The 26,629-nt window shown below is 41.2% G+C and overlaps 1 protein-coding gene across 3 annotated transcripts in view; it reads right to left on the reverse strand.

Moving 5' to 3' along the window:
• smg7 (SMG7 nonsense mediated mRNA decay factor) overlaps positions 1-26,629 on the reverse strand; it is a 137,989-nt gene that overhangs the window by 63,826 nt on the left and 47,534 nt on the right. For all 3 annotated transcript variants that reach the window (XM_080195709.1, XM_080195708.1, XM_080195710.1), the window contains exons 2-6: positions 20,638-20,669; positions 18,147-18,264; positions 12,627-12,759; positions 11,991-12,162; positions 9,372-9,443 (exon numbers count right to left, since the gene is read on the reverse strand). In XM_080195709.1, coding sequence (XP_080051835.1) covers positions 9,372-9,443; positions 11,991-12,162; positions 12,627-12,759; positions 18,147-18,264; positions 20,638-20,669 — 527 coding nt within the window. The remainder of the gene's footprint in view (positions 1-9,371; positions 9,444-11,990; positions 12,163-12,626; positions 12,760-18,146; positions 18,265-20,637; positions 20,670-26,629) is intronic.

The raw sequence follows: 26,629 nt of genomic DNA on the forward strand, positions 1-26,629 counted from the left end.
GAGATATGTTTGGCACAACTTGTAGGCCAAACAGCCTGTTTGTGCTGTAGTTTTTCTACGTTCTAACTATACATTTGGTCCTTTATCATTGACATAGATAATCAAGGCCTCAGCTTGGGTATCTGTGGCCACATGTTATATTTTACCAATTAGAAAATAACATTTATGCCTATTTTCTGCTTCATGCCCTCTCACCCTCTATCCATACTAACATGTTATCCCCTACATCATGGGCTCTTATTTTATGCCTTCAATGGTGATATTTTTATGTGACTTGTCAAACACCATGCACAGGATCATTGTTACTTCCTCAACTAATAAATCAGTGAAACACACTTTCCCTTTCACAGAACCTGATTGCATCAAGATCTTGCTGCTCTGCTAATAACACCCTCTTTAATAGATTCCAGCATTTTCCTGATAACTAACATTAAGCTAACTAGCCTGTAGTTTCCTGCTTCTGTCTTCCTCTTTAGTGAAGGAGTTACATTTGCTATTTTATAATCTGATGGGATCTTTCTAGAATAAAGCAAGATTTGAAAATTTATCAATGCATCTATCATGTCAGCAGCTCCTTCTTTTAAGACCCTGGGATGAAGTCCATCAGCACCTAGGGATTTGCCAGCTTTCAGTTTTAATCATTTTCTCAGTTGATGTTTTATGTTTCTCCCATTCTTCAACTTTTGGTTCACAATAACTTCTGGGATGTTATGTCTGTTTTGTACAGTAAAGTCAGATGCAAAATGTCTGTTCAATTCATCTAGCATTTCCTTATTTTTCATTATTAATTCCCCAAACTGCCTTGAGGACCGACTCTCACTTTGTTTAATCTTTTCCTTTTTTAAATACCTGTAGAACTTTTGTTTTCGTATTTATAGCTGTCTTTCTTTTAATTTCTTCATTATTATTTTAGTCTAAAATATATTCTTCAATCTTGCAACCAACCACTACTCTTCATGGAATGGTACACTTTCTTTCAATTTGATTCATCGACTTCAGGAAGCCTTGTGGACATGCCCTTGTCTGAAGTGGAAATGGTTGAAAACTTCAGGTTTTTAGGTGTCCAGATCATCCTGTCCTGGTCCCCCCCATGTCGACACTATAGTTCAGAAAGCCCAGCAATGCCTCTTCTTTCTCAGGAGGCTAAGAAAATTTGGCACATCCGTTGCAGCTCTCACCAACTTTTACAGATGCACAATAGAAAGCATCCTTTCTGGTTGTATCACAACAGGACAGGCTCCTCCTCTGTCCAAACCGCAAGAAACTACAAGGGTTGCGAATGAAGCCCAGTCCATCATGCAAACCAATCTCCCATCCACTGACTCTGTCTACACTTCCTGTTGTCTTGAAAAAGCAGCCAGCATAATTAAGGACCCCACGCTTTTTCACCTATTGCGTCAGGAAAATGAAACAAAAGCCTGAGGTCACGTACCAATGACTGAAGAATAACTTCTTTCCTGCTGCCAAACTTTTGAACGGACCTACATTAAGTTGATCTTTCTCTACGCCTATATATGACTGTATCACTACATTCTGCACCCTCCCCTTTCCTTCTCTATATATGGTATGCAAGAATATTTTTCACTGTATACTAGTATGTGACAATAAGAATTGAAATTTAGGTAACTACAAATAATGGGCCCCTCTCCTACAGTCTTTCTTGCTCACTGTAATGCATCTCGTCTGCCACTGCACCTCTACTGACTTATTCCTTAATCTAATTTCCCATTTGTCTTCATATGCTCACAATTGCCCTTATTTAAGTTTAAAACAATAGACTTAGACCCACTCCTCTCAAATTGACTGTGAAACTTAATCATGTGATGGTCACTGCTACCCTCAGGATATCTTTGAGGCCACTGATTAATCCTGTCTCATTGCATATTACCAGACCTGAATCATGCAAACATATGGCATCTCATATTGAATATCTCAAGAATCATATTCTATATATTCCACCACCACAATACTAGTGCAAAAAACTACATATCCACTTGGATGGCCAGAGATAAAAGACTAAAACCATCCATGTTGCATTCATCAGCTGCCTTCCATCTCAGTGCTCCACATGAAGCACCCTTCCTGAACAAGGCCTCCAGCAGATATCCTTTGGATCAAGAAATTGGAAACAGAGGAAGTCACCAAAAAGTTCTGTGACAAACCCAGAAATGTCGAATGTAGGCTTTGGACTAACAAGAGCGGTGGGTTCAGGACAGGCGAGGACCTCTATGCAGCTGAACTCAACCACTGGAGCCTCAGTACCAGACGCTTATGCACATGTGGAAGCAAACAAACAATACTGCACATTACTAAGGAGTGGCTCCTCTTGGTAATCACCTCAAACTCTCAGAAAAGGAGGCTATTGCTTGACTTTGAAAATTTACATTCACCAAATTAAAGCAGATCTAGAATAGCCTGCTCTAAGAAACTGTCCCGAGGACATCATGGCAGGGATAGTTTGAAAGAGGAGTTCAATCTGATTTGTACAATGTGTAGGTTAAATTCACACAACTGGCGTAGCTTTCTCACAAATCCCAATCATTTCTTCCTGAATATTGCATCCTACAATGTAGTCACTGTTCGGGGGCCTATAAACTACTTCCATAAGTGACTTTCTACCATAATTATTTCTTGTCTCGACCCAAACTGATTCTACATCTTTACCTTCATCACCAAGATCATCTCTGTTGTACTAATATCATCCCAAATTACTGGCATTACCCTTCTACATTTTCCTAGCTTCCTTATTTCTAAAATGTCACATCCCAGTCATGTCTGAAATGGCTAATATCATTTTTATTTCTATTTACGACGTCAATCCACCATTTTGTTACAAATGCTACGTGCAGATACAGAGCCTTTAGCTCTGTCTTTTGTTATTTTTGCAACCTCTAGCCTCATCTGCTGGCACATTCTAAGTGTGTACACTCTGTCCCTTTCTGCCATGCTCGGAGAATTATTTCTCTTATTGCTACCTTGCGCTCTTGCCTTGTCCTCTATGATTTATCATATCTTTCCTCACTTGATCCCATAATTTAGTTTACAACTCTCTGCTGACCTAGTTTTATTCACCAGAACACTGATCCCAGCACACTTCAGGTGAAGACTGTTCCATTGGTACAGCTCCCACTTTCCCTAGTACTGATGCCTATCCTCTACAAATTGAAACCTATTATTCCCACACCACTGAGCTACACATTTAATTCCTAATTTTGTTCATCCTATCACAATTTGTTCACGGCTCAAATAATAATAATTCAAGATTACCACCTTTGAAGTTCGCTTTTTAAATTAGCCCCTTGCTGCTCATACTCAAGCAGCATAGCATCTCCAAAAATTTATTTCTCATCACCCATGGTAAGGAAACAGAGAAGTCACCAAAACATTTGATAATGCTGGCTTCTTTTGATGATTTCTCTCTATTGTCTATACTGATAACATGGGCATTATTAATGTCCAATCTCTTGGAAAGCATACCAGTTTCATAAACTGAAGCTAACACCTCAACTCAACACAAGATGCAATATTTTATCAAGTCAGCCAATAGTTCCCAGCAATATCAAGTGAAATGGAGTTTTGAAGGGATGACAGTTGTTAAGAAATGAAGTTAGTTTTAATTACATTATCTTTTTATTATGGGCTTTAGGAATAAGTTATGGCTTTAAGTTTAAGCTTAAAATGTTAACTGTTTCAGTTTAATTTTAAAATGTGCCTACATTTTAATGAGGTTTTACAACGCTAAAGCAGAAACAGAATAAAAAACGCTGGGTTGTTGCCTCACAACAAAGAGGCCACATGAGGAACAGGGAGCAGTTTGAGATTCAGTTAGTGATTATGCTTTTAAGTCCAGGGAGCAGTTTAAATCTCTCTCTAGCAGGACATGAAGGGAGACTGCGGAGAGCAATCTCCAAATTAAATAACAGAAAGGTCCCAAAACCTGGAAGAGGGACAGAAGGAAGTTTACGAAAATCTTCTTGTCAAAGCGAAAGGAGGAAGAATCTGGAAACAGTCTGCTTAAAAGTGAGAAGCAGAGCTCCAAGTTAAAAGGAAGAGCTGCAAGGCACAGACCTGGGATAAAGCTGGCTTACAAGGAGCTAGAGATCCAAGGAGACCCAAAAATTGATTAATTCCTTACTACAGCTTGTGAAGCAGTGGTATTCTGTTGGTCCCTTTCTTCTTAAACAGGGGTGTTTCATTTGCCTTTTTCTAGTCCTTTGGGACTTTCCCTAACTCCAGTGATTCCTGACAGATCACCAACAATGCCTCCAATCTCCTCAGCTATCTCTGCATGAAAGGTAAAGCTTGAATGCACATGATGCTCCAGGCAGAAGAACACTGGAAGGAGAGTTGAAATCCTGGAGATAGATCTTTGAAGCTGATATGAGAAAGCGCTGTTTGGGAGAAGATACCAAGATGTGTTCTTCAAGGGCAGAAATTATAAACACTCAATGGAACTGCATTTTGTACGAACCCAGTGTGATAAGCATCTGGAGGAGTTGGATGGCATCTGCCACGTGGTTTCAGAGAGTGGGGTGTCAGACCACAGTTTGCCCATTGACTTTTATGGATTCTGCACGTTGTGCAGATACTTTCATTATTTGTATAAATCTTTATATATCTATATACGTATCATTGGGGTGAAGGAGTACAGTATTACAGTAAATTTTATTTATTGTTTTATTCTTTTGTTTAAAATACACCAGCAGGTTCCCATGACTGTTCAGGAGCCACCCTCCACAAATTTAAATAAAAAATTAAAGTTAGGATCTATCAAGCCAAGATCCAACCTGGGATCAGACATGTCCAGTAATATCAGCTGGGATTGAACATAAGAAACAGGAGCAGGAGTAGGCCATCTAGCCCTTTGAGCCTGCCCCGCCATTCAATAAGATCATGGCTGATCTGTCGTGGCTCAGTTCCACATTCCCGCCCTCTCCCCATAACTCTTAATGCCCTCGCTTATCAAAAACCCATCAACCCGCTTCTTAAAAACATTTAGCGAGGTAGCCTCCACCACTTCAACGGGCAGAGAATTCCAGAGATTCACCACCCTTTGAGTGAAGAAATTCTTCCTCAACTCCGTTCTAAACCACTCCCCCCCCCCTTTATCTTGAGGCTGTGCCCCCTAGTCCTACTGTCCTTTCTGAGCGGGAAGAGTCTCTCCACCTCTATCCTATCCATCCCATTCATCATCTTATACGTCTCAATGAGATCTCCCCTCATTCTTCTAAACTCTAACGAGTACAAGCCTAGTTTATTCAGCCTCTCCTCATAGCTCAACCCTGGCATCAGCCTAGTAAACCTCCTCTGCACTCCCTCCAAGGCCAAAATATCCTTGCGTAAGTACGGCGCCCAAAACTGCACACACTACTCCAGCTGCGGCCTCACCAATGCCCTATACAGCCGCAGCAAGACCTCCCTACTTTTATATTCAATCCCCCTCACTATGAAGGCCAGCATCCCATTCGCCTTCCTGATCACCTGCTGCACCTGCAAGCTGGGTTTTTGCGACTCATGCACAAGGACCCCGAGGTCCCTCTGCACCGTCACCTGCTGCAGTTTTTCTCCATGTAAGTAATAATCCTTCCTACCATTATTCCTACCAAAGTGGATCACCTCGCACTTGCCAACATTAAATTCCATTTGCCAGTTCTTGGCCCATTCGCCCAGCCTATCTAGATCCTTCTGCAGACTCTCCACACCCTCCGCACAATTTGACGTTCCACCAATCTTGGTGTCATCAGCAAATTTCGACACCATACACTCGGTTCCCTCCTCCAGATCATCTATATAAAATGGTAAATAGCTGAGGCCCCAGCACCGACCCCTGGGGCACTCCACTAGTCACCAACCGCCAATCCGAATAGCACCCATTAACCCCCACTCTCTGCCTCCTATTTGACAACCAATCCTCTATCCACACTAACACCCTACCCCCAACTCCATGTCCCCTGACCTTTTGCAATAACCTCTTGTGAGGTACCTTGTCAAATGCCTTCTGAAAATCCAGAAAGACCACATCCACCGGCTCTCCTCTATCCACCGCCCTAGAGGCATCCTCATAGAACTCCAGTAAGTTTGTCAGACACGACTTCCCTTTAACGAAACCGTGCTGCGTCTGCTCTATCAAGCAATTCCCCTCAAGACGCCTCGCTATTTCCTCCTTGATGACGGATTCTAACATTTTACCTACAACAGACATTAAACTAACCGGCCTATAATTCCCTGCCTTTTGCCTGGCACCCTTCTTAAACAACGGCGTAACATTAGCCGTTTTCTAATCATCCGACACTTCCCCGGAATCCAGCGACGTCTGGAAAATAACCAAAGCATCCACTATCACCTCCGCCATTTCTTTCAGGACCCTCGGATGCATTCCATCCGGTCCTGGGGACTTGTCCACAATCAGCCCCTCCAGTCTGTCGAGCACCACCTCTCTAGTAACAGTAATGTCATCGAGACCCTCCAGTCCTACCACCTTTCCATCTCTAACATCTGGCAAATTATCCACGTCCTCCTCCGTGAAGACTGAAACAAAAAAGTTATTCAAGACCTCAGCCATTTCCCCATCCCCTACCACTAAGTCCCCCTTCTCATCCTCTAAAGGACTAACGTTCACCCTAGCCAGCCTCTTCCTTTTTATATATTTATAAAAACTCTTGCTATCCTTTTTTATATTAAGCGCTAGCCCAGCTTCATAGTTTCTCCTACCCTTCTTTATCAACTTCTTTGTTGACATTTAAACCTCTCCCAATCCTCTTCTCGCCCACTACTCTTAGCTACTCTAAACGCCTCCGCTTTTAATTTAACACTTTCCTTCACCTCCTTCGTTATCCACGGCTTATTACCTCTCCTCCTACGGTCCTTTTTGACCATCGGAATAAATTTCTGCTGAGCACCAAGAAAGATCTCCTTAAAGATCCTCCACTGCTCCTCAGCAGACCTACCTTCCAACGCGCTCCCCCACTCCACATTCGCCAATTCTTCTCTCATCCTACCGTACTCCCCTCTGTTCAAACAAAGGACGCGTGTCCGGGAACCCACTTTCTCCTTCATCTGCACTAGAAACTCCACCATACAATGATCACTCTCCCCAAGAGGATCCTTCACCACAAGGTCCCTAATTCTACCCGCCTCATTACATAGCACCAGATCCAAGATAGCTCGCTCCCTTGTCGGCTCCAACACACACTGTTCCAGGAAACTATCCCAGCAGCATTCCAAGAACTCCTCGAGCCCACCGCGTCCAACATGGGTCGACCAATCAATATGCAGATTGAAATCCCCCATAATTACGGCCGTCCCATTCTTGCACGCCGCACTTATTTGCGTGTTAACAGCCTGCCCCACCTCCAGATCATTATTCGGAGGCCTATAGACGACACCCACCAGCGTCTTCCTCCCTTTGCTGTTCCTAATCTCCACCCACAACAATTCCACGTTCTGTTCTTTGGTTCCTATATCATCCCTTGCTACCACCCTGATGCTATCCTTAATTAGCAGAGCTACGCCCCCCCACCTTTTTCCTCCCGCCTATCCTTCCTAAACACTTGATACCCCTGGACATTCAGCTCCCAGTCCCTATCACCTTGCAGCCACGTCTCTGTAATGGCCACCAGATCATATCCATTTGTGCTGATCTGCGCCACCAGCTCATCCACTTTATTCCGAATGCTTCGCGCATTCGGATAAAGTGCCTTCATCCCAGCCTTCAAAACAGTAATGTAATGGGCGTCATGCGCTCATGTTGAGCAAGCAAAAGGATTAAGCAAAATTAGTGAGAAACCTAGTGGTGAGACTCAAAGCCAAAATATTTTAGTTAGCTTCTATTACTGCTTTTCATCCTGAGCCCAAGAAAATGCCTTTTTCTAGGATGCTGTTTTGCAGATAGTGTCAGTATCTTTCACTTACGCATGGCACACAACTGAAACAAGAAAAATCCTTCTGGTAGCTCAATCCTCGTCAGCAAATAATGTACGATACATTCAACTATCCACTGATGAGCTTAGTTCCCATACAAAACAGTTGTCTTGTTGGCTCTGTCCCTACTAAAACTGTTTGCAAAAGTGATATGTTATATATCAAAGTTGCATGGATTTATTATGAAATCTAATTTCTGCAAAACAAATTTGGATGCTATCTCTTGAAAGGAGGTTCTGATCAGCAAGTGGATAAAGAAGCCAGCCAGAACTTCAGGTCAAGAGCTACTCCTTTTATAGACACACTGGGTAAAGTAAATTCAAAGTGAAACACTTTAAATTGGTGGTAAATACATGCTGCAAATTGTTGATGTTTTCCTGCAGCTTTCCAAACCCAAAGTCAGTTGCTTGAGTTGTCATGGGCAGAAAGAGCAACAACAAATTCACAATCAAAAATGTCTGTCTTGGTAATTCAAAATATAACTTGCAGTCATAACTTAACACCCAAAAATGACAGAATAAAGCAAAGAAATAGAACATAAGAACATAAGAAATAGGAGGAGTAGGCCATCTAGCCCTTCGAGCCTGCCCCGCCATTCAATAAGATCATGGCTGATCTGTCGTGGCTCAGTTCCACTTTCCCGCCCTCTCCCCATAACCCTTAATCCCCTCTCTTATCAAAAATAGCTTGATTATAGCTTCGCTGGATCACTAACTGTTCCATTATGTCATGTGGTTTGAGAATGTTTAGTTTCAACATTTCCAAATACATTTTCAAAAGGAAACTATTCAGTAATAATATGAATTCAAATGCACAAAATACGAAAAAATATTTTGTGGAAATGGCATCATGTGGAAAGTAAAAACACATGATTCCATAACAAATCTTCAGGTTACAGAGGTTTTGACTATTAAAAGCCATGTGAAAACATATTTTCAAACCATTTAGTGAAGCCACTCAATATTAATAATAAAACTGTATGATGCATCAGTCTTTAGGACATTCCATTTAAACATGTTTTATTACATTTTTCTAACAGAAATGAATTTACTTTCAAGATAAAGGCAAAATACTGCAAATGCTGGAATCTGAAACAAAAACAGAAAATGCTAGAAAATCTCAGTTGTCCAGGCTCAAAACATTGGCTCCATTCTCTCTCCACAGGTGCTGTCAGACCTGCTGAGATTTTTCAGCATTTTGTGTTATTTATTCTCAATGTTTTTATATCTTCCTGGTAAACATGTTTGATTTTTAAACTTAAATATCACCTTTATGGTATTTGAACTAGCTCAAAATCATAAGCAATGTGTTTAACCCTATCATGACTGATGATGATTACAAATTAAAATGGAAAGTAAACAACATCACACCATAGGCACATACAACTAATAATGTCAATACTTTTTCGGAACATGAGTTACTGATCAATGGATAAAAAAAATAGATCTTACCATTTGAAGGAACAAGTTGAGCTGCATGCCTGTAATAGGACTCAGCCTGGCTAGTTTGATTTCTGTATCGAGCTGCAGGCCAAAGCACAGATACATTAGAGACAGACATCTTTAAGAATCAAATATCCGTTAAAAAATGTTACCCATAATAACAGCTCACTTTTTTTTCACACAACATAATGACCGAACAGTCAAGAATGTATTCACCATCAGAAGTGTGACTGTCTTATACATATGCATAGCAAATCGACTGCAGAAGCGTTCAATATAAATAAGAGGATATGCTTCTCTATTATGGATAAATAATTAGTTTGCTGGTTGAGTAAAACAGATCACAGAATCAGAAATTAGTATTTACACCTGATCAGTCTTGGAGTTAATTTTAGTAGCCCACGATCTACTCCTAACATAATCATGATGGGTAATTTGCAGCTATATGTTAATAATTGTCCCTATTTGGTTCTGCCTGTAACCACAAAAAGATGGGTAGGATATAAACTGATTTTTGTAAAACAAAGCTGATGATGCACAATTTTTTGGAATCCAAGATAAGGGAAATCAAGACAAGAAAGTAATGTTTCCCACTTTTGGCCACCGAATGCAGGATCAAGTAATCCCTAATCAAGCAAAGCGTTATGTACTGAGCCTGCTATTGTTTTCACCTTTGGCAGGAGACAAGGTACCTAAGACATAGAGACTCTTGCTGTGATGTGTAAGACATTGCACATGCGTAAACAGCCTAAATGGACCAGTTCTGCACTCCCTATGAGATTTTCTTATGTTTGTTATAACATCATGAGCATTATCCTAGTCTATTAATAACTAATTTGATTTCTTTCATTGCTCATATTAATCATCAGTGGCCTCTGACAGAGCACATCAACTTAGTGCAGACTAATGGGTGTTTTGTCGTGCAGATTACTGCAGAAACCAGTTAAATTAGTTTCACTTGGCAGAGGTCTTTATCCCGTTTTGGATTCAAAACTACAGTTAAGAAGCACATTTTAATCAACTTGTTGGCTCCAAGTTTCCCAACTCTTACTTCACACTAAGCCATAATTTGCGATGGTAGCACCTCACAGCATTGGCTGTTAGCAAATCTAAGTTGCTGAAAACTACACTAATGTTGCAGCAAGGAAAACCAGACAGCTGAAACCCGAGTGAAGGCGACTAGCAACTGTACATCTTAACCAGATTGAAGGATTGTGAAATTCACACTGCAAAGACTGAGAAGGACACATAAATTAGACTGGTAAAGTTGATGTCAATTCAGGAACACAGGACAGTGGGAAAGAAAAAGGGCAAAAATAAAAGGAAGTACTTTAGTATTTTACAGAACTTCAACAATGAAAGATAGAAAGAATAAGACTAAGACTTCACACCATATAATATCAAAAGAGTACAGGAGAAGACAGTTTTCTGTGACCAGTTTAGTTCATTGCGCCCTGCAAATACAAAACCTTTGTGCCATTTAATGCAAAAGAGAGACACGTAGCAGGATACAGCTTCTGCAGAGCTAACAATAGAGCAGAGAAACCTGGACAACAACTTTCAGATTTGAGTTTAACTGCCTATCTACCCCTTGCCTGAAATTGGTGTACCATTTTGAAGACTCACATTTAGAGTGGCTTTCACAGCAACAGAGCATCCAAAAGACTTTACAGCCAATTAAGTACTTTGTGAAGTGGAGACAACAGCATTAGATAGGTAATGTATTTACTTGCACATAAATAATGTGCAGCGTTATTAGTATCACCATCTTTTTGGCAAGAAAAACAGACCCTATATTAAAAAGGAAGGCTGAAGAGACAACAGGGAAAGTGGGGAATGTCCCCATCTGCAATATTTACTAAGTATGATACCTCCTTTTAGGCACGCAAATACAAATGAGCATGTGCTGAAGGCAATTAATTTTTTTCTCCTCCCAACAACATTTAACCAGCTTGTCTGCTTTGACGATCAGATGTCAGCCTTTGTTGCAAGATTGGTCAACCCTGGAATAGGCCACCAGTCAACATACTACCCAAAAGGAACAATTTCATGGACTTTAGCAGCATCAACACAAACATTTGAAAGCTAGCTCCAGATAGGTTATTGTCCTGGATTGCACTCCCCCAGCTCAGAAAACAGTGCTGAAGGAAGTTGCAAGGTAAAAAATATTAAAATATTCTACTGTATTTATAGCACTGACTTCCCCTCATACACTATAAAATTACTCTGCACTAAAAATGGTATTTAAGATTTGGCTGTACAGTTACAATAAATAAGGGTTTGGGTAAGTTATAAGGATTCTTATTGGTGGCTAAAAGGAATTTAAACCAAAACTAAATTAGAGAAACAAATGTGGGAAACTTGTGAGCAGATATTGAGTTGTCCAATAGTTATACATAAGCTTTAAGAAGATGGAGCTTTCATATGTAATGTTGCTTGCACATAGTTTATGTTAATAGTTGGTCCAAAGCCAGAACTATGAGATGGATGCTTCAGAAAGGACATCCAGAACCACGGATAAACAATGTGTTTGAAATATACATGAATTCAAACAGTATTGAACAAATAAATCATTTGACTGAACCAGCTTTGGCCAAATGATTTTTATTAAATCTTTAAATGATGTACCTATGTCTCCAAGATGGACAAGGCAGTGCTGGCAGATATAAGAGCAAGAGCTGGGTTGAGGCTTCACAATTCCACTGGTGCTGCATTGCTTATTGCTGATGATTCCTAGCTGTGAAGATTTAACACGGCAAGGAAGGTCCACATTGAAGACTGTGCACAACTCCTGCAGCAACTGAAATGAAAAACATTAAATTTCCAAAACACACTTGAAAGAGTAAATTAATTGGAAGTTTTTCCAAGATGTAGAAATCTAGTTATGAAAGTTTTTTTTTAATAAACAAAGTCACTATTATTGTTGCCACGAAGAACTCAGCTGGATTTCTTTGTCCCTCTATCACACTGCTCCTGAGAAGTTACAGGTAGAAAACATTTTCCCACACCACTGATCACACACACATAAAAACAGGGAGGGAGCCAAATTTTAAAATTCCCTGAAGAGAACACTCAATTCAGAAGCTAAAATTGTTTTTTCAGGGTTCCACAGTCACATTCAAATTTATTCCCAAATGTCAAGAAGCCATCAGCCCAAATATAGGTTACTAATATTATACCAGCCAACTAAGTTGACTGGTCTACTAAAGACCAGATTAATCATTTCAGTTTCCAGTGAAACCCCATCTTTTCTTGTGGACTCACCTGTGTGTAGAAGCCACTAGCTGCCTCTAGGAAGAGTGAAAGGTTTGCTTGGACTTCACTGCGATTAGGGTTGGCTCGGTTCTTGGCCTGACCCTGTAGTGTTGTTATTTGATTTTTGAAGGCGTGATTCCAGCTACAGTAAACAAAACAGTAACCATGAAAATGAATCAACTACAAAAAACTATTACTTAAGTACAGCAAGAAAACAATTTAATTTCCTTCAATAATTTGTAGAACCTTCATAACATTGAGGAAATGAGAATTTTAACATAGTTGGCTCTTTCATATTGCATGGATACAGAACATACTTCAAAAATTTATTTTATATAGATATCTGTATATTACATATTTTAAAATGTGGAAAGCAGCTAATACCAGTCAATCAAGAATTCAACTAAAGTAAAATAGAGTTCAGCTAATTTCCTATACAAGAACTATTTTTCTGTCAGCACATGGTGAGGGCAGACATTTGCTGAGCTGTTAGTAGAGAGGCTGTAGATTGTTTTAGACCAATGTAAGGGGCTTTCCCCATTCGCATCAACCTCAAGATCCCAAACTACATAGTGTAAACTAATAATCTATTCCTCACCCCATCATACCAACCTGACAGGAAAAGCTTCAATGTCGATCCTAATTTAGTACTGAAGAGAAACAAATCATTTTTCACAGGATATCAATCATGATTTTAAAACGCATTGTAAGAACCACGCACGATCAATAGAACATAAGAAATAGGAGCAGGAGTAGGCCATCTAGCCCTTCGAGCCTGCCCCGCCATTCAATAAGATCATGGCTGATCTGTCGTGGCTCAGTTCCACATTCCCGCCCTCTCCCCATAACCCTTAATCCCCTCTCTTATCAAAAACCCATCAACCCGCGTCTTAAAAATATTTAGCGAGGTAGCCTCCACCACTTCAACGGGCAGAGAATTCCAGAGATTCACCACCCTTTGAGTGAAGAAATTCTTCCTCAACTCCGTTCTAAACCACCCCCCCCCTTTATCTCGAGGCTGTGCCCCCTAGTCCTACTGTCCTTTGAGCAGGAAGAGTCTCTCCACCTCTATCCTATCCATCCCATTCATCATCTTATATGTCTCAATGAGATATCCCCTCATTCTTCTAAACTCTAACGAGTACAAGCCTAGTTTATTCAGCCTCTCCTCATAGCTCAACCCCCTCAACTCCGGCATCAGTCTAGTAAACCTCCTCTGCACTCCCTCCAAGGCCAAAATATCCTTGCGTAAGTACGGTGCCCAAAACTGCACACAGTACTCCAGCTGCGGCCTCACCAATGCCCTATATAGCTGCAGCAAGACCTCCCTACTTTTATATTCAATCCCCCTCGCTATGAAGGCCAGCATCCCATTCGCCTTCCTGACCACCTGCTGCACCTGCAAGCTGGGTTTTTGCGACTCATGCACAAGGACCCCGAGGTCCCTCTGCACCGTCACCTGCTGCAGTTTTTCTCCACGCAAGTAATAATCCTTCCTACCATTATTCCTACCAAAGTGGACCACCTTGCACTTGCCAACATTAAATTCCATTTGCCAGTTCCTGGCCCATTCGCCCAGCCTATCTAGATCCTTCTGTAGACTCTCCGCACAATTTGCCGTTCCACCAATCTTGGTGTCATCAGCAAATTTCGACACCATACACTCCGTTCCCTCCTCCAGATCATCTATATAAATGGTAAATAGCTGAGGCCCCAGCACTGACCCCTGGGGCACTCCACTAGTCACCAACCGCCAATCCGAATAGCACCCATTGACCCCCACTCTCTGCCTCCTATTTGACAACCAGTCCTCTATCCACGCTAACACCCTACCCCCAACTCCATGTCCCCTGACCTTCTGCAATAACCTCTTGTGAGGTACCTTGTCAAACACCTTCTGAAAATCAAGAAAGACCACATCCACCGGCTCTCCTCTATCCACATCCTCATAGAACTCCAGTAAATTTGTCAGACACGACTTCCCCTTAACGAAACCGTGCTGCGTCTGCTCTATCAAGCAATTCCCCTCAAGATGCCTCGCTATTTCCTCCTTGATGACAGATTCAAGCATTTTACCTACAACAGAGTTTAAACTAACCGGCCTATAATTCCCCGCCTTTTGCCTGGCACCCTTCTTGAACAACGGCGTAACATTAGCCGCTTTCCAATCTTCCGGCACTTCCCCGGAATCCAGCGACATCTGGAAAATAACCACCAAGGCATCCACTATCACCTCCGCCATTTCTTTCAGAACCCTCGGATGCATTCCATCCGGTCCTGGGGACTTGTCCACAATCAGCCCCTCCAGTCTGTCGAGCACCGCCTCTCTAGTAACAATAATGTTATTGAGACCCTCCAGTCCTACCACCTTTCCATCGCTAACACCCGGCAAATTATTCACATCCTCCTCTGTGAAGGCCGAAACAAAAAAGTTATTCAAGACCTCAGCCATTTCCCCATCCCCTACCACTAAGCCCCCCTTCTCATCCTCTAAGGGTCCAACGTTCACCCTAGCCAGCCTCTTCCTTTTTATTTATAAAAATAGGTTTGATTCAGCACTATAACCCAATAATTATTTAAATTAGGTCAGCCAGACCTCTGTTAACACTGTTTTTGCTCAAACTATATGGCAAGTGATATGAAAAAACTATATGCCCAGGGCATGAAAACATTTACTACAGTGCTTACAAATATTAGAAGCCGATGAAATTTAAATCTACGAATTAAAAATAAAATTGTATTTTCCCAGAAGAATAATCCATTAAGAATAATCTTTTGATATTAGGCATGCCTTTTTCAAAGGCAATTCCCTGTGATACGATAATCCTCAAATCCACTTGCCCATCATATCTCCATAACTCCTGATTCCCTTACTGATTAAAAATTTATTCTATCTCAGCCTCGAACAAACTTAGTGACTGAGCCTCACTTCTCAGAAGAAATTCCACCTCATCTCAGTCTTAAATAGGTGACCCTTACTTTAAGGTTATGCCCTCTTATCCTAAACTCTCCCACAAGGGAAACAATCTTTCAGCATTGATCCTATCAAACCCTGAGAGTCATGTGTCTCAATAAGCTTGCCTCTTCTGCTTTCAAGCTACAATGAGTACAGTCCCAATACATTCAACCTCTCCATATGTGGGATCAACCTTGTAAACCTTCTCTGGGCTGCCTCCAATGTCAGTATATCGTTCCTTCGAATAAGAGGATCAAAATTGTTCACAATACCTCAGGTGTTGTCTAACTGGTGGCTTGTACAGTTTTAACAAGACTTTCCTATTTTTATACTACATTCCCTTGGAAATGCAAACTAACATTACATTTGCCTTCCCTATTACTTGCTGAACTTCCTTGCTAGTTTTGTGTGATTTATGCACAGGGATCCCAATCCCTGTTCTGCAGTTTTCTCCATTTAAATAATATCCTGTTCCTTTATTCTTCCTACCAAAGTGTATAACTTCACATTTCCCTACATTATATTCCATCTGCCAAGTTTTTGCACACTTACTGTAACTGTCTATATTCCTCCATAGACTCTGATTCATACTTACCACTCGTCTTCCCACTAATTTTTGGTGTCATCAGCAAACTTGGCAACAAGACTTTCACTTCCCTCATCTAAGTCGTTAATATATGTAGTAAATAATTATGGCTCCATGACTGATCTCTGTTGCAATCCACTAGTTGTTGGTTGCTACTCTGAAAATGTTCCTCTTATCCCAACACCATGGATGTTTATCTTATTAAAAGTAGCCTTAGCAAACATTTTTGAAAACCCAAGTATGTTACATCAACTAGTTCCCCATATTGCATGTCACCACCTCAAACAATTCTAAGAAATTTGTCAGGCATGACATCCGCATCATGAAGCCATGTTGATCCTGCTTGATTATACTAAGCATTTCTAAATGCTCTTTTATTATGTCTTTTAGATTAGACTCTTAACGTTTTCCCAATGACAGATGTTAAACTAACCGGTCTTTAGTTAACTGTTTTCTTTTTTGTCTCCCTCCCTTTTTGAATAAAGGGTGTTACATCAAGTTTTCCAATTCTCTGGGACTTTTCCAGAATTTAAGATTCTTTTGTATCCATTATTTCTGTAGCTACTTCCTTTAACATCCTATGCAACCCATCAGGTCCAGGATATTTACTGGCCTTTAAACCCATTAGCTTCTCTAGTACTTCTTTATCCAGTGATATATAGTTCCTGCACCATCTCTCACACATGCGTACCCCGCCCCCCTCACCCTCCATTTTTGGTCCTTTGAAGACTGAGGCATTAACTCCTTTGCCATTTCCGAGTTCCTCATTATTTTACCAGTCTCATTTACCAGTGTTCACTTTGGCCTCTTTCTTCCTCTTTAAAAAAGCCCTAGGTCAATTTTTATACTTCTTGTTAGTTTACCCTGAACATATCTCCTCTAAATTATTATTTGTCATCTTTTGTTGATTTCTGACACTTTGAATTCTCTGGTTTACCAGTAATCTTTGCCATGGCGTGTTTTTTTCTTTCAGTTTAATGCAATTCTTAACTTCCTTGGTTGATAAGATAAATGTTTGGACAATCTGTTTTGGTAATATTGGTTCCTCTGCACCAGACTGAACTGGCAGTTCTTATCTCAGAAGCAGGCTTGATATTTCAATGACAAAACTGATCACTTCAAAGCTAATGGAAAAATGGATGGTACGGGAGCACTGACAGGAAGAGGGTAGAGCACAAGTCATCACGACTGCAATTTCCCACACCTCTATCGCCAAAATCAACCTGCAGCCAATGGCAGCTTCTTTGCCAACCATATTATGTCTCCCACTGCAAAATAAAAAAAAACAGATGCAGAAGACGAGGGACAAGTGCATGTGAAAGGGAGAGAAAGGAGATTCAAAGAGGAAGGGCAACACAAAGATATAAAAGAATAACTATATTTTTCAATTTGCTGTGCACATTTTCTATAGGTGGTCAACTAGTAACAGGAATTTTCTTTTGCATGCTAATAATAAACAGATTCCCCAGACTGTCATTGTTTATGCAAGTGAAACAAATTTAATATTTGCCTGGGTAAAATGTAGTAAGAGGCAGATTAATGTACATTAGTGCTAACTTTGACCTGTCCTTCACAAGATCATTTCACAAATATTAAGACAAATTTTGATACTAACAATCTTGATTTGGCCCACTGTAATTTTGCTTTAACACTTCAACACAATGCCCATTTCAAGAATCAGAAAACTGTCAAAGTCTAGTTTCCAGAATACCGTCATATTCAATGCAGTTTTTCTGAAGTGACTAATACCACAGCACAAATCAATATATAAAATATCAACAGATAAGCTGCAAATATCAAATAGCAACCAAGCCAAAATAAACATGAAATTTTAGCCCCTGCCCACAATATTTTTTTTCTGTTTCCTCCTTTTACAGGTGAGTAGCCTGATTTATATCCTAAAGCAACTATGGTCAACCAAAGGTAAAACTGGAAATGTGACAGAAATACATTTGAGTGACAATGCTGAAACTTATTGCATACTTACAGATCCTGCTCCACCTTCTTATCCAGTGCATACTCCAAATCTGTGACTAACATCTTCTGGTAGAGGTCCTGTAGCGCTTGTCTGGAAGTCCAGACTTCAGCTGGACCCAGCTTTGAATCTGTCCGCAGACACAGAATGTAATTGCATTTTAATCTGAGGAGATGCATGCCTTTCCAGTCAAAAGCCTGCTTTCCCTCCTAACATTATAGCAGTAATGTTAGGAAAAAAAAGTTTTAACATGCAGAACCCTTTTTCAAACTGAAACATTCTAAAAAAAAAGGGACATCTGCTAACTAACACCAGATCACATACAAATTAAAGCTATCCAACCAGTGGCAAGACTATGCTTACTGGGTAGAAAATGAAGGCAGCACTGATGTTGTTCTAAATGTGATTAAATAGTACGTATAGATTTAATGAAGCCACAATGAGTATCCAATAGTATGTTCATGTCTGTCTTTTGAGATGACCATGCTAACTAATAAGATCACCGCCTCATCCAATGAGAACTTATTATTCCAGACTCATTTAGAATCCCTTTGTCATGAGCTGAATTTCATGGAAATCAACTAGCTCACAATTAGATCTTGGTGACAAAACCAGGTCATAATAATATATAATAGAGGAGAAAAGAAGACTAGATATGGCAAAGGAATGGAGAAAGTTGAAAGAAAATCAATGTGAATAATCAGCTATAGGTATAATTCAATAGCAATGTTTGCAGTTTTACATAATTTATTAAAAATTCACCCGATGTTAGCTGGAGGTAATTACAAAAAAGTATGGATTTATTATTGCCCCACTCAGTACTGTAAAAAAAATTCATAATTCCAAGGTAAAACTTAATCCCTATGCTACACTATATGATACAGGGCTTCCAGTTACACAAATAGTATTCTACCACATAAGAAATAGGAGCAGGAATAGGCCATCTAGCCCTTCGAGCCTGCCCCACCATTCAATAAGATCATGGCTGATCTGAAGTGGCTCAGTTCCACTTTCCCGCTTTCTCCTCATAACCCTTAATCCCCTTGCCTACCAAAAACCTATCTACCCGCGTCTTGAATATATTTAGCGAGGTAGCCGCCACCACTTCAACGGGCAGAGAATTCCAGACATTCACTACCCTTTGAGTGAAGAAGTTCCTCCTCAACTCCGTTCTAAACTGCACCCCCACCCCCCACCAACTTATCTTGAGGCTGTGCCCTCTAGTCCTGCTGTCCTTTGAGTGGGAAAAACCTCTCTACCTCTACCCTATCCATCCCCTTCATCATGTTATACGTCTCCATAAGATCCCTCCTCATCCTTCTAAACTCCAACGAGTACAAGCCCAGTCTATTCAGCCTCTTCATAGTTCATCACCACCATCCTCTGTCTCTTACCACTAAGCTAGTTTTGGATCCAACTTGCCAATACCTTGTATATGTCCCAACTTTCCCAAAAATAGTCCCAATGACTCAGGAATCTAAAACCTTTCCTCCTGTACCAACTCTTAAGCCATGCAGTCATCTGCCTTATTCTCCCATTTCTGTACCCATTACCCATGGCACCAGGAATAATCCAGAGAATACAACTGTGAGTGTCCTGCTTTGTAATCTGCTACCTAGCTCCCTGAATTCTTCATTCACAATCTTATCCTTCATTCTACCTATACTGGTGGTACCAATGTGTATCACAACCTCTGACTTATCCTCTCTCCCTTTAGGATGTTCTGCAGCTGTTCAGTGACATCAGTCTGTGTCCAGGGAGGCAACACCATTCTGGGACACATCTACAGCTGCAGAAACACCTGTCTGTTCCCCTAGCACATTCTATTGGTGTTTTGTCCTGGGTGTAATAGAGTAAGAGCTTTCACAATGCATCTTAAACACTGTGGCCACGATAAAGGCATAAGCAAGATGTTTTAATGCTGGTTGCAATGCATGAAGCTGATCCCTAGTGTCAAAAGCTAGAGTTACGAGAAAGACTAAAGAAATTTTGATATTTCACTTTGAAGAAGGTGCCAGTAGGCTGATATTATGAAGATACATAACTGGTGAGAAATACTAAAAAAGGTATTGAAAAGGTCATTTTCAAAAACTTTTAAACCTGTAGGCATAATAGGAAGGCACAAATAGTAAAAGGCAAGTTTGGAAATGACAGTAGAAATTTTTTTTTTTAAAACTGATCAATATATGGAGAAGAAAGAGAGGGGAAGATATATTGCCTAGGGGCAAAAGAAAATCCTAAAAGGTACCTCTTGAATTATCCTAGATCAAATAGCATTACATTTTATGCTGCAGTTCAGTCTATTAAAACTAACCTGCCTAGATTATCCAGAATAAAATATTTTCTATTTTAATACTAACTTGATATACACTTAACATTTTGGTTACCATTGTGACAGTTAACAGTCATTGGATCTTGGTGTTATTCATAATCCTAAAAGTTAAGGCACTGAATCAGTTTTGTAGAAATGGTACTTGATTCAGAAATAAAAAGTCAATCTTACCTGTCATGTCAGCCTTTAGGGCCTCTGCTTGCCTAAGAGGGAAGAAAAAATATACATAAATACAAAAATAAATCAGTCTGACAGAATATTTCAAATTTAGTGCAAACCAATTAGAGTTTGCTTCATTACAATAATTATTCAGTATTAATAATATCTACATTCATATCAGGAAATTTTTATGCAGCACCAGGTAACCTGACAGGCAAATAATTGGAATAGTGCAGTTTACAATCACCCAGCTGGGTGGTCCAATGAAAGATGCAGCAAGTTGTGAAGGTCCATTTACTTTCAAGATGTAAAGGTGGATTGGAGGGGCTGATTGTGGACAAGTCCCCAGGACCGGCTGGAATGCATCCGAGGGTTCTGAAAGAAATGGCGGAGGTGATAGTGGATGCCTTGGTGGTTATTTTCCAGACGTCGCTGGATTCCGGGGAAGTGCCGGAAGATTGGAAAACGGCTAATGTTACACCGTTGTTTAAGAAGGGTGCCAGGCAAAAGGCGGGGAATTATAGGCCGGTTAGTTTAACGTCTGTGGTAGGTAAAATGTTAGAATCCGTCATTAAGGAGGAAATTGCGAGGCATGTTGAAGGGAATTGCTTGATAGAGCAGATGCAGCATGGTTTCGTTAAAGGGAAGTCGTGTCTGACAAATTTACTGGAGTTCTACGAGGATGTGTCTAGGGCAGTGGATAGAGGAGAGCCGGTGGATGTGGTCTTTCTGGATTTTCAGAAGGCGTTTGACAAAGTACCTCACAAGAGGTTACTGCAGAAGGTCGAGGGACATGGAGTTGGGGGTAGGGTGTTAGCGTGGATAGAGGATTGGTTGTCAAATAGGAGGCAGAGAGTGGGAGTCAACGGGTGCTATTCGGATTGGCGGATGGTGACTAGTGGAGTGCCCCAGGGGTCGGTGCTGGGGCCTCAGGTTTTTACCACTTATTAGATGATCTGGAGGAGGGAACCGAGTGTAGGGTGTCGAAATTTGCTGATGACACCAAGATTGGTGGAACGGCAAATTGTGCGGAGGGTGTGGAGAGCCTGCAGAAGGATCTAGATAGGCTGGGCGAATGGGCCAGGAAATGACAAATGGAATTTAATGTTGGCAAGTGTGAGGTGGTCCACTTTGGTAGGAAGGACTATTACTTACGTGGCGAAAAACTGCAGCAGGCGACGGTGCAGAGGGACCTCGGGGTCCTTGTGCATGAGTCGCAAAAACCCAGCTTGCAGGTGCAGCAGGTGGTCAGGAAGGCAAATGGGATGCTGGCCTTCATAGCGAGGGGGATTGAATATAAAAGTAGGGAGGTCTTGCTGCAGCTGTATAGGGCATTGGTGAGGCCGCAGCTGGAGTACTGTGTGCAGTTTTGGGCGCCGCACCTGCACAAAGATATTTTGGCCTGGGGAGGGAGTGCAGAGGAGGTTTACTAGGCTGATACTGGAGTTGAGGGGGTTGAGCTATGAGGAGAGGCTGAATAAACTAGGCTTGTACTCGTTAGAGTTTAGAAGAATGAGGGGAGATCTCATTGAGACGTATAAGATGATGAATGGGATGGATAAGATAGAGATGTAGAGACTCTTCCTGCTCAAAAAAGACAGTAGGACTAGGGGGCACAGCCTCAAGATAAAAGGGGGGGCGGTTTAGAACGGAGTTGAGGAGGAACTTCTTCACTCAAAGGGTGGTGAATCTCTGGAATTCTCTGCCCGTTGAAGTGGTGGAGGCTGCCTTGCTAAATATTTTTAAGACGCGGGTTGATGGGTTTTTGATAAGAGAGGGGATTAAGGGTTATGGGGAGAGGGCGGGAAAGTGGAACTGAGCCACGACAGACCAGCCATGATCTTATTCAATGGCAGGGCAGGCTCGAAGGGCTAGATGGCCTACTCCTGCTCCTATTTCTTATGTTCTTATTAAAAAGCTGAATGCAAATACAAATTTCAAATGTCTACAGCAGATAGACAGCTTTGTGGACCACAAAAGCATTGGTTGCAGTGAATACACAGACTTGGATAATAGTCTCCATGAATACAAAATACCAAAAATGAAAGCAAAAAGGTTGGCTTAAAGTTTTCCCCAGGAACATGTGGTTTTAAACTAGAATATAGCAACTAAACTGGATTTTTACATAACTTCAAAAATGATTATGCCAACAGGCCTTAATTCTATCCAAGAAACGTAGATGCCCAAGTGAGAGCTAAATAGGGTTGTTCTCGTCATCCTTCCTTGCACAAAGTTTGGTTCAAGCAAACAATTTTGTTACTTTCACCTGCCAAATAGTTAGAGCCCAGTTGACCTCATCCTCACAAATCCACATAACAGTTCATCTACATAGTAATGATTATCCATGCACAGACCCTGTGAAGACAAAGCTTCCTCTCTAGCAAGGGCTTCTATCATCCAAGTACAATAATATTGATGTGCTAAGTGATACAGATGAGCAGACAACATAGCAGCCCAAAACCAGGCTCCATGAAGCCAACAGCAATAACAGATTTGAAGGACAGATTTGAATCTGTAATTTCATGCCTCAGCACTTCCCTTGTTCTTTCATTCCCATCAAATGAAGAGATCAATCTGTGTTCAATAGGAGTATAAAAGGGTATGCCAGGAATAGCCCCAAGCATGCCTTGAGGTCAGGTACCATCAGCAAATTGCATTTCTTGAGCACCTTCAATGTAATAAAACATAAGATGCTGTACATGACAATTATAAAATAAGATATGACAGCAGACCACAGGAGATACTGGGGCAGGACCAAAAGATTTGAAGGGTGAAATCAAAGCACCGACTTCTTAATCAAGAGCTAATATAGGTCAGCCGACAATGGATGAAAAGACTTGGTATGAGTTAGGACACAGTCAATAAGGTTTTGGGCAACTCCAAGCTTTCAGAAAGTAGAATGTGGGAGGCTTAACAGAAGTCCACTAGAATCATTAATTTATGACACAAAGGCACAAATTAGGGTTTCAACAGATGAACTGAGGCAGGGTGAAGTTGGGTGATATTACATAGGTGGAAATAACTAGTCGTGACATAAATTTTTGGTCAGATGCTCATTCCAGCTCAAATATGACACTAAGGTTACATTGTCTCATTCAAACTCAAACAGTTGTCGGGGACAGGGACAGGGACGGGGTCAACAGCACAGTTTGTGGCAGAAACTGAAGTAAATGCTTTGAATTTCTCAATATTTACTTGGAAGAAATCTTTGCTCATGCACGACTGGACAGTGATGACAGGAAGGCTATGGCAGGTGAGAACCTAGAAATGATCACTACAAAAGAGGTAGTGTTGGGCAAATTAATGAGGCTAAAGCTAGACAAGTCTCCTGGTCTTGATGGAATGCATCCCAGGGTACTAAAAGAGAAGGCAGGAGAAATAGCAAATGTACTAGTGGCAATTTACCAAAATTCACTGGACTCTGAGGTGGTTCCCACAGGTTGGAAAACAGCAAATGTGACACCACTGTTTAAAAAAGGAGGTAGACAAAAGACAGGTAACTATAGGCCAGTTAGCTTAGATTCAAGCATTTTCCCCACTACAGAAGTTATCAAGGAAGAAACAGCAAGACATTTGGATACAAATTATTCCATTGGTAAGACGCATCATGGGTTCATGAAAGGAAGGTCATGTTTGACTAATTTGGTGGAATTCTTTGTCCACTGCACGTGTAATGTTCTCAATGAGGAGCCTGTGGATGTGGTATACTGGGTTTCCAGACAACATGTGACAAGATGCCACACCAAAGATTGTTACATAACATAAAGGTGCATGGTGTTATGGGTAATTAGCATGGCTGGAAGATTGGTTAACTAATAGAAAGCAGACAGTGGGGGTAAATGAGTGTTTTTCTAGTTGGCAAATCAGTGACTAGTGGTGTGCCTCAGGGATCAATGTTGGGATCACAATTGTTTATGATATTCATAGGTGATTTGGAGTTGAGGACCAAGTGTAGTGTGTCAAATTCACAGATGTCACTAAGACGGGTGGAAGAGCAAAGCGTGCAGAGGACGCTGAAAGTCTGCAAAAGGATATAGATAGTTTAAGTGAGTGGGCGAGGCTCTGGCAGACGGAGTACAATGTTGGTAAATGTGAGGTCATCCGTTTTGGTAGGAACAGCAGCAAAAATGGATTATTTAAATGCTAAAACATTGCAGCATGCTGCTGTGCAGAGGTGTTCTTGTGCAGCAGGTAATTAAGGCGGCAAATGGAATTTTGTCTTTCATTGCTAGAAGGACAGAGTTTAAAAACAGCAGGGTTATGTTGCAGTTGTACAAGATGCTGGTGAGGCCACACTGAGTTCTGCGTGCAGTTTTGGTCTCCTTACTTGAGAAATGGTATACTGGCACTGGGAGAGGGTGCAGAGGAGATTCACTAGGAGGATTCCTGAGTTGAGAGGGTTGGCTTATGGAGGCGTGACTACGATGAGATCTTAGGGACATAAAAGATTATGAAGGGAATAGATGAGATAGAAGCAGGGAAGTTGTTTCCACTGGCAGGTGAAACTAGAACTAGGGGGCATAGCCTCAAAATAAGGGGAAGCAGATTTAGGACTGAGCTGAGGAGGGCACTGACATTTTGGGGAGATTTAACAGATGGTCCAAGCTCCCCTCAGCCCATCCATCTTGGCCGGTCCAACTTACTGTCCAATCTTGCATGGCCTCCTAGATAGCTTTCCCTGTCCTTTTGCTCAGCATGCTCTGAGCAGGGGCCACTCCAGGAGAGTGTGGTAGGGACCACCCCCACTCTGCCCATGGCCCACTGATTTTGCTTTGCCTCCTGCCATTTTGCCAATGATCATGAGCTTACTCATTTCCTCCAGCCTGGAACACTATTTCTTGGTCCACGTATCAAGCTGTCTCGCTGTTTGATCTATTGGAGTTCTTACATGGATTGCTTTTTATCTTACTTCATCCTTAAGTGGACAAACAAAAGCAGCAAAGGGTTCCCAGCTGAGCTGCAAGTTGCAACTCTTCTCCATTTTAATTCATCATTGGTTGGGTAAAAAAGAATCAGCCGAGGTTCATCTGAAGTTGCTGTTTTTAAATGATTTAGGAGTTCTTCTCTGGCCTGCCCCCACACCGCCCCCCACCGCCCCTAAATTCACACTTGACTGAATGAAAAAACTATAAGACAGTTCCAGGCTGAACTGCAAGTCCCAACATGCCTCTCAGTGCATGATAAAGTAGGACTGAGTTAGCACAGCTTTGTCAAGGGGAAGTCACGTCTGACAAATCTGTTAGAGTTCTTTGAGGAGGTAACAAGGAAGTTAGACAAAGGAGAAACTGGCTCTGGCAAAGGGTCATCTACACCAGCGGTCTCCAAATTCCGAACCTGCAGGCCGGATGTGGCCCTGATCTAGGCTCAAAATGTTGGCTCTATTCTCTTCCCATAGATGCCGTCAAAACTGTTGAGATTTTCCAGCATTTTCTGTTTTTGTTTGATTCCAGCATCCACAGTATTTTGCTTTTCGCTTAGCTTTTTCAGTTAGTCAATTTCCTCACTACACTTTCACATCTGGGGAAGATGCCAGACAGCTAGCAGTTGAGTGGCTTCAACCTAAATCCAAATGGCATCGCTACAGCGGTATGTATTGATTGTGTTGCAAAAACTGCACTGCAATTTTAAAATTTACAACACTTCACGTTACATACACAAACATGTTCTGCACTAAATTATAGTATGGAACATCATTTCATTATTATCGCCAAGAAACTGAAGCCTAAGTAGGAAACGGAAATGGCTGAAAACACGAAGAAGTTCGAGTTCTCTGTGTTGACATCCTAAAATTATTTTTATGGGGAGGAGTGACTCAGTACAACCTGTAAAAATGATCAACTTTTACTCCAACATGATAATACAATTTATGCCAATCTCTAAAAGAAAACTTAATTTTCTTAAGAGGTTTCAGTCGTGTTTTCAAAGAGGAAGTAGCTCTGGTGCAGCATGATGAATCGATTAATAAAACAATGCACACAGATTGGTGATGCTGTTTGGTCATTTC

Source organism: Carcharhinus amblyrhynchos, chromosome 9, assembly GCF_965287045.1.
Source record: "Carcharhinus amblyrhynchos chromosome 9, sCarAmb.v2.hapA, whole genome shotgun sequence".
In the NCBI taxonomy this organism is placed as follows: domain Eukaryota; kingdom Metazoa; phylum Chordata; class Chondrichthyes; order Carcharhiniformes; family Carcharhinidae; genus Carcharhinus; species Carcharhinus amblyrhynchos.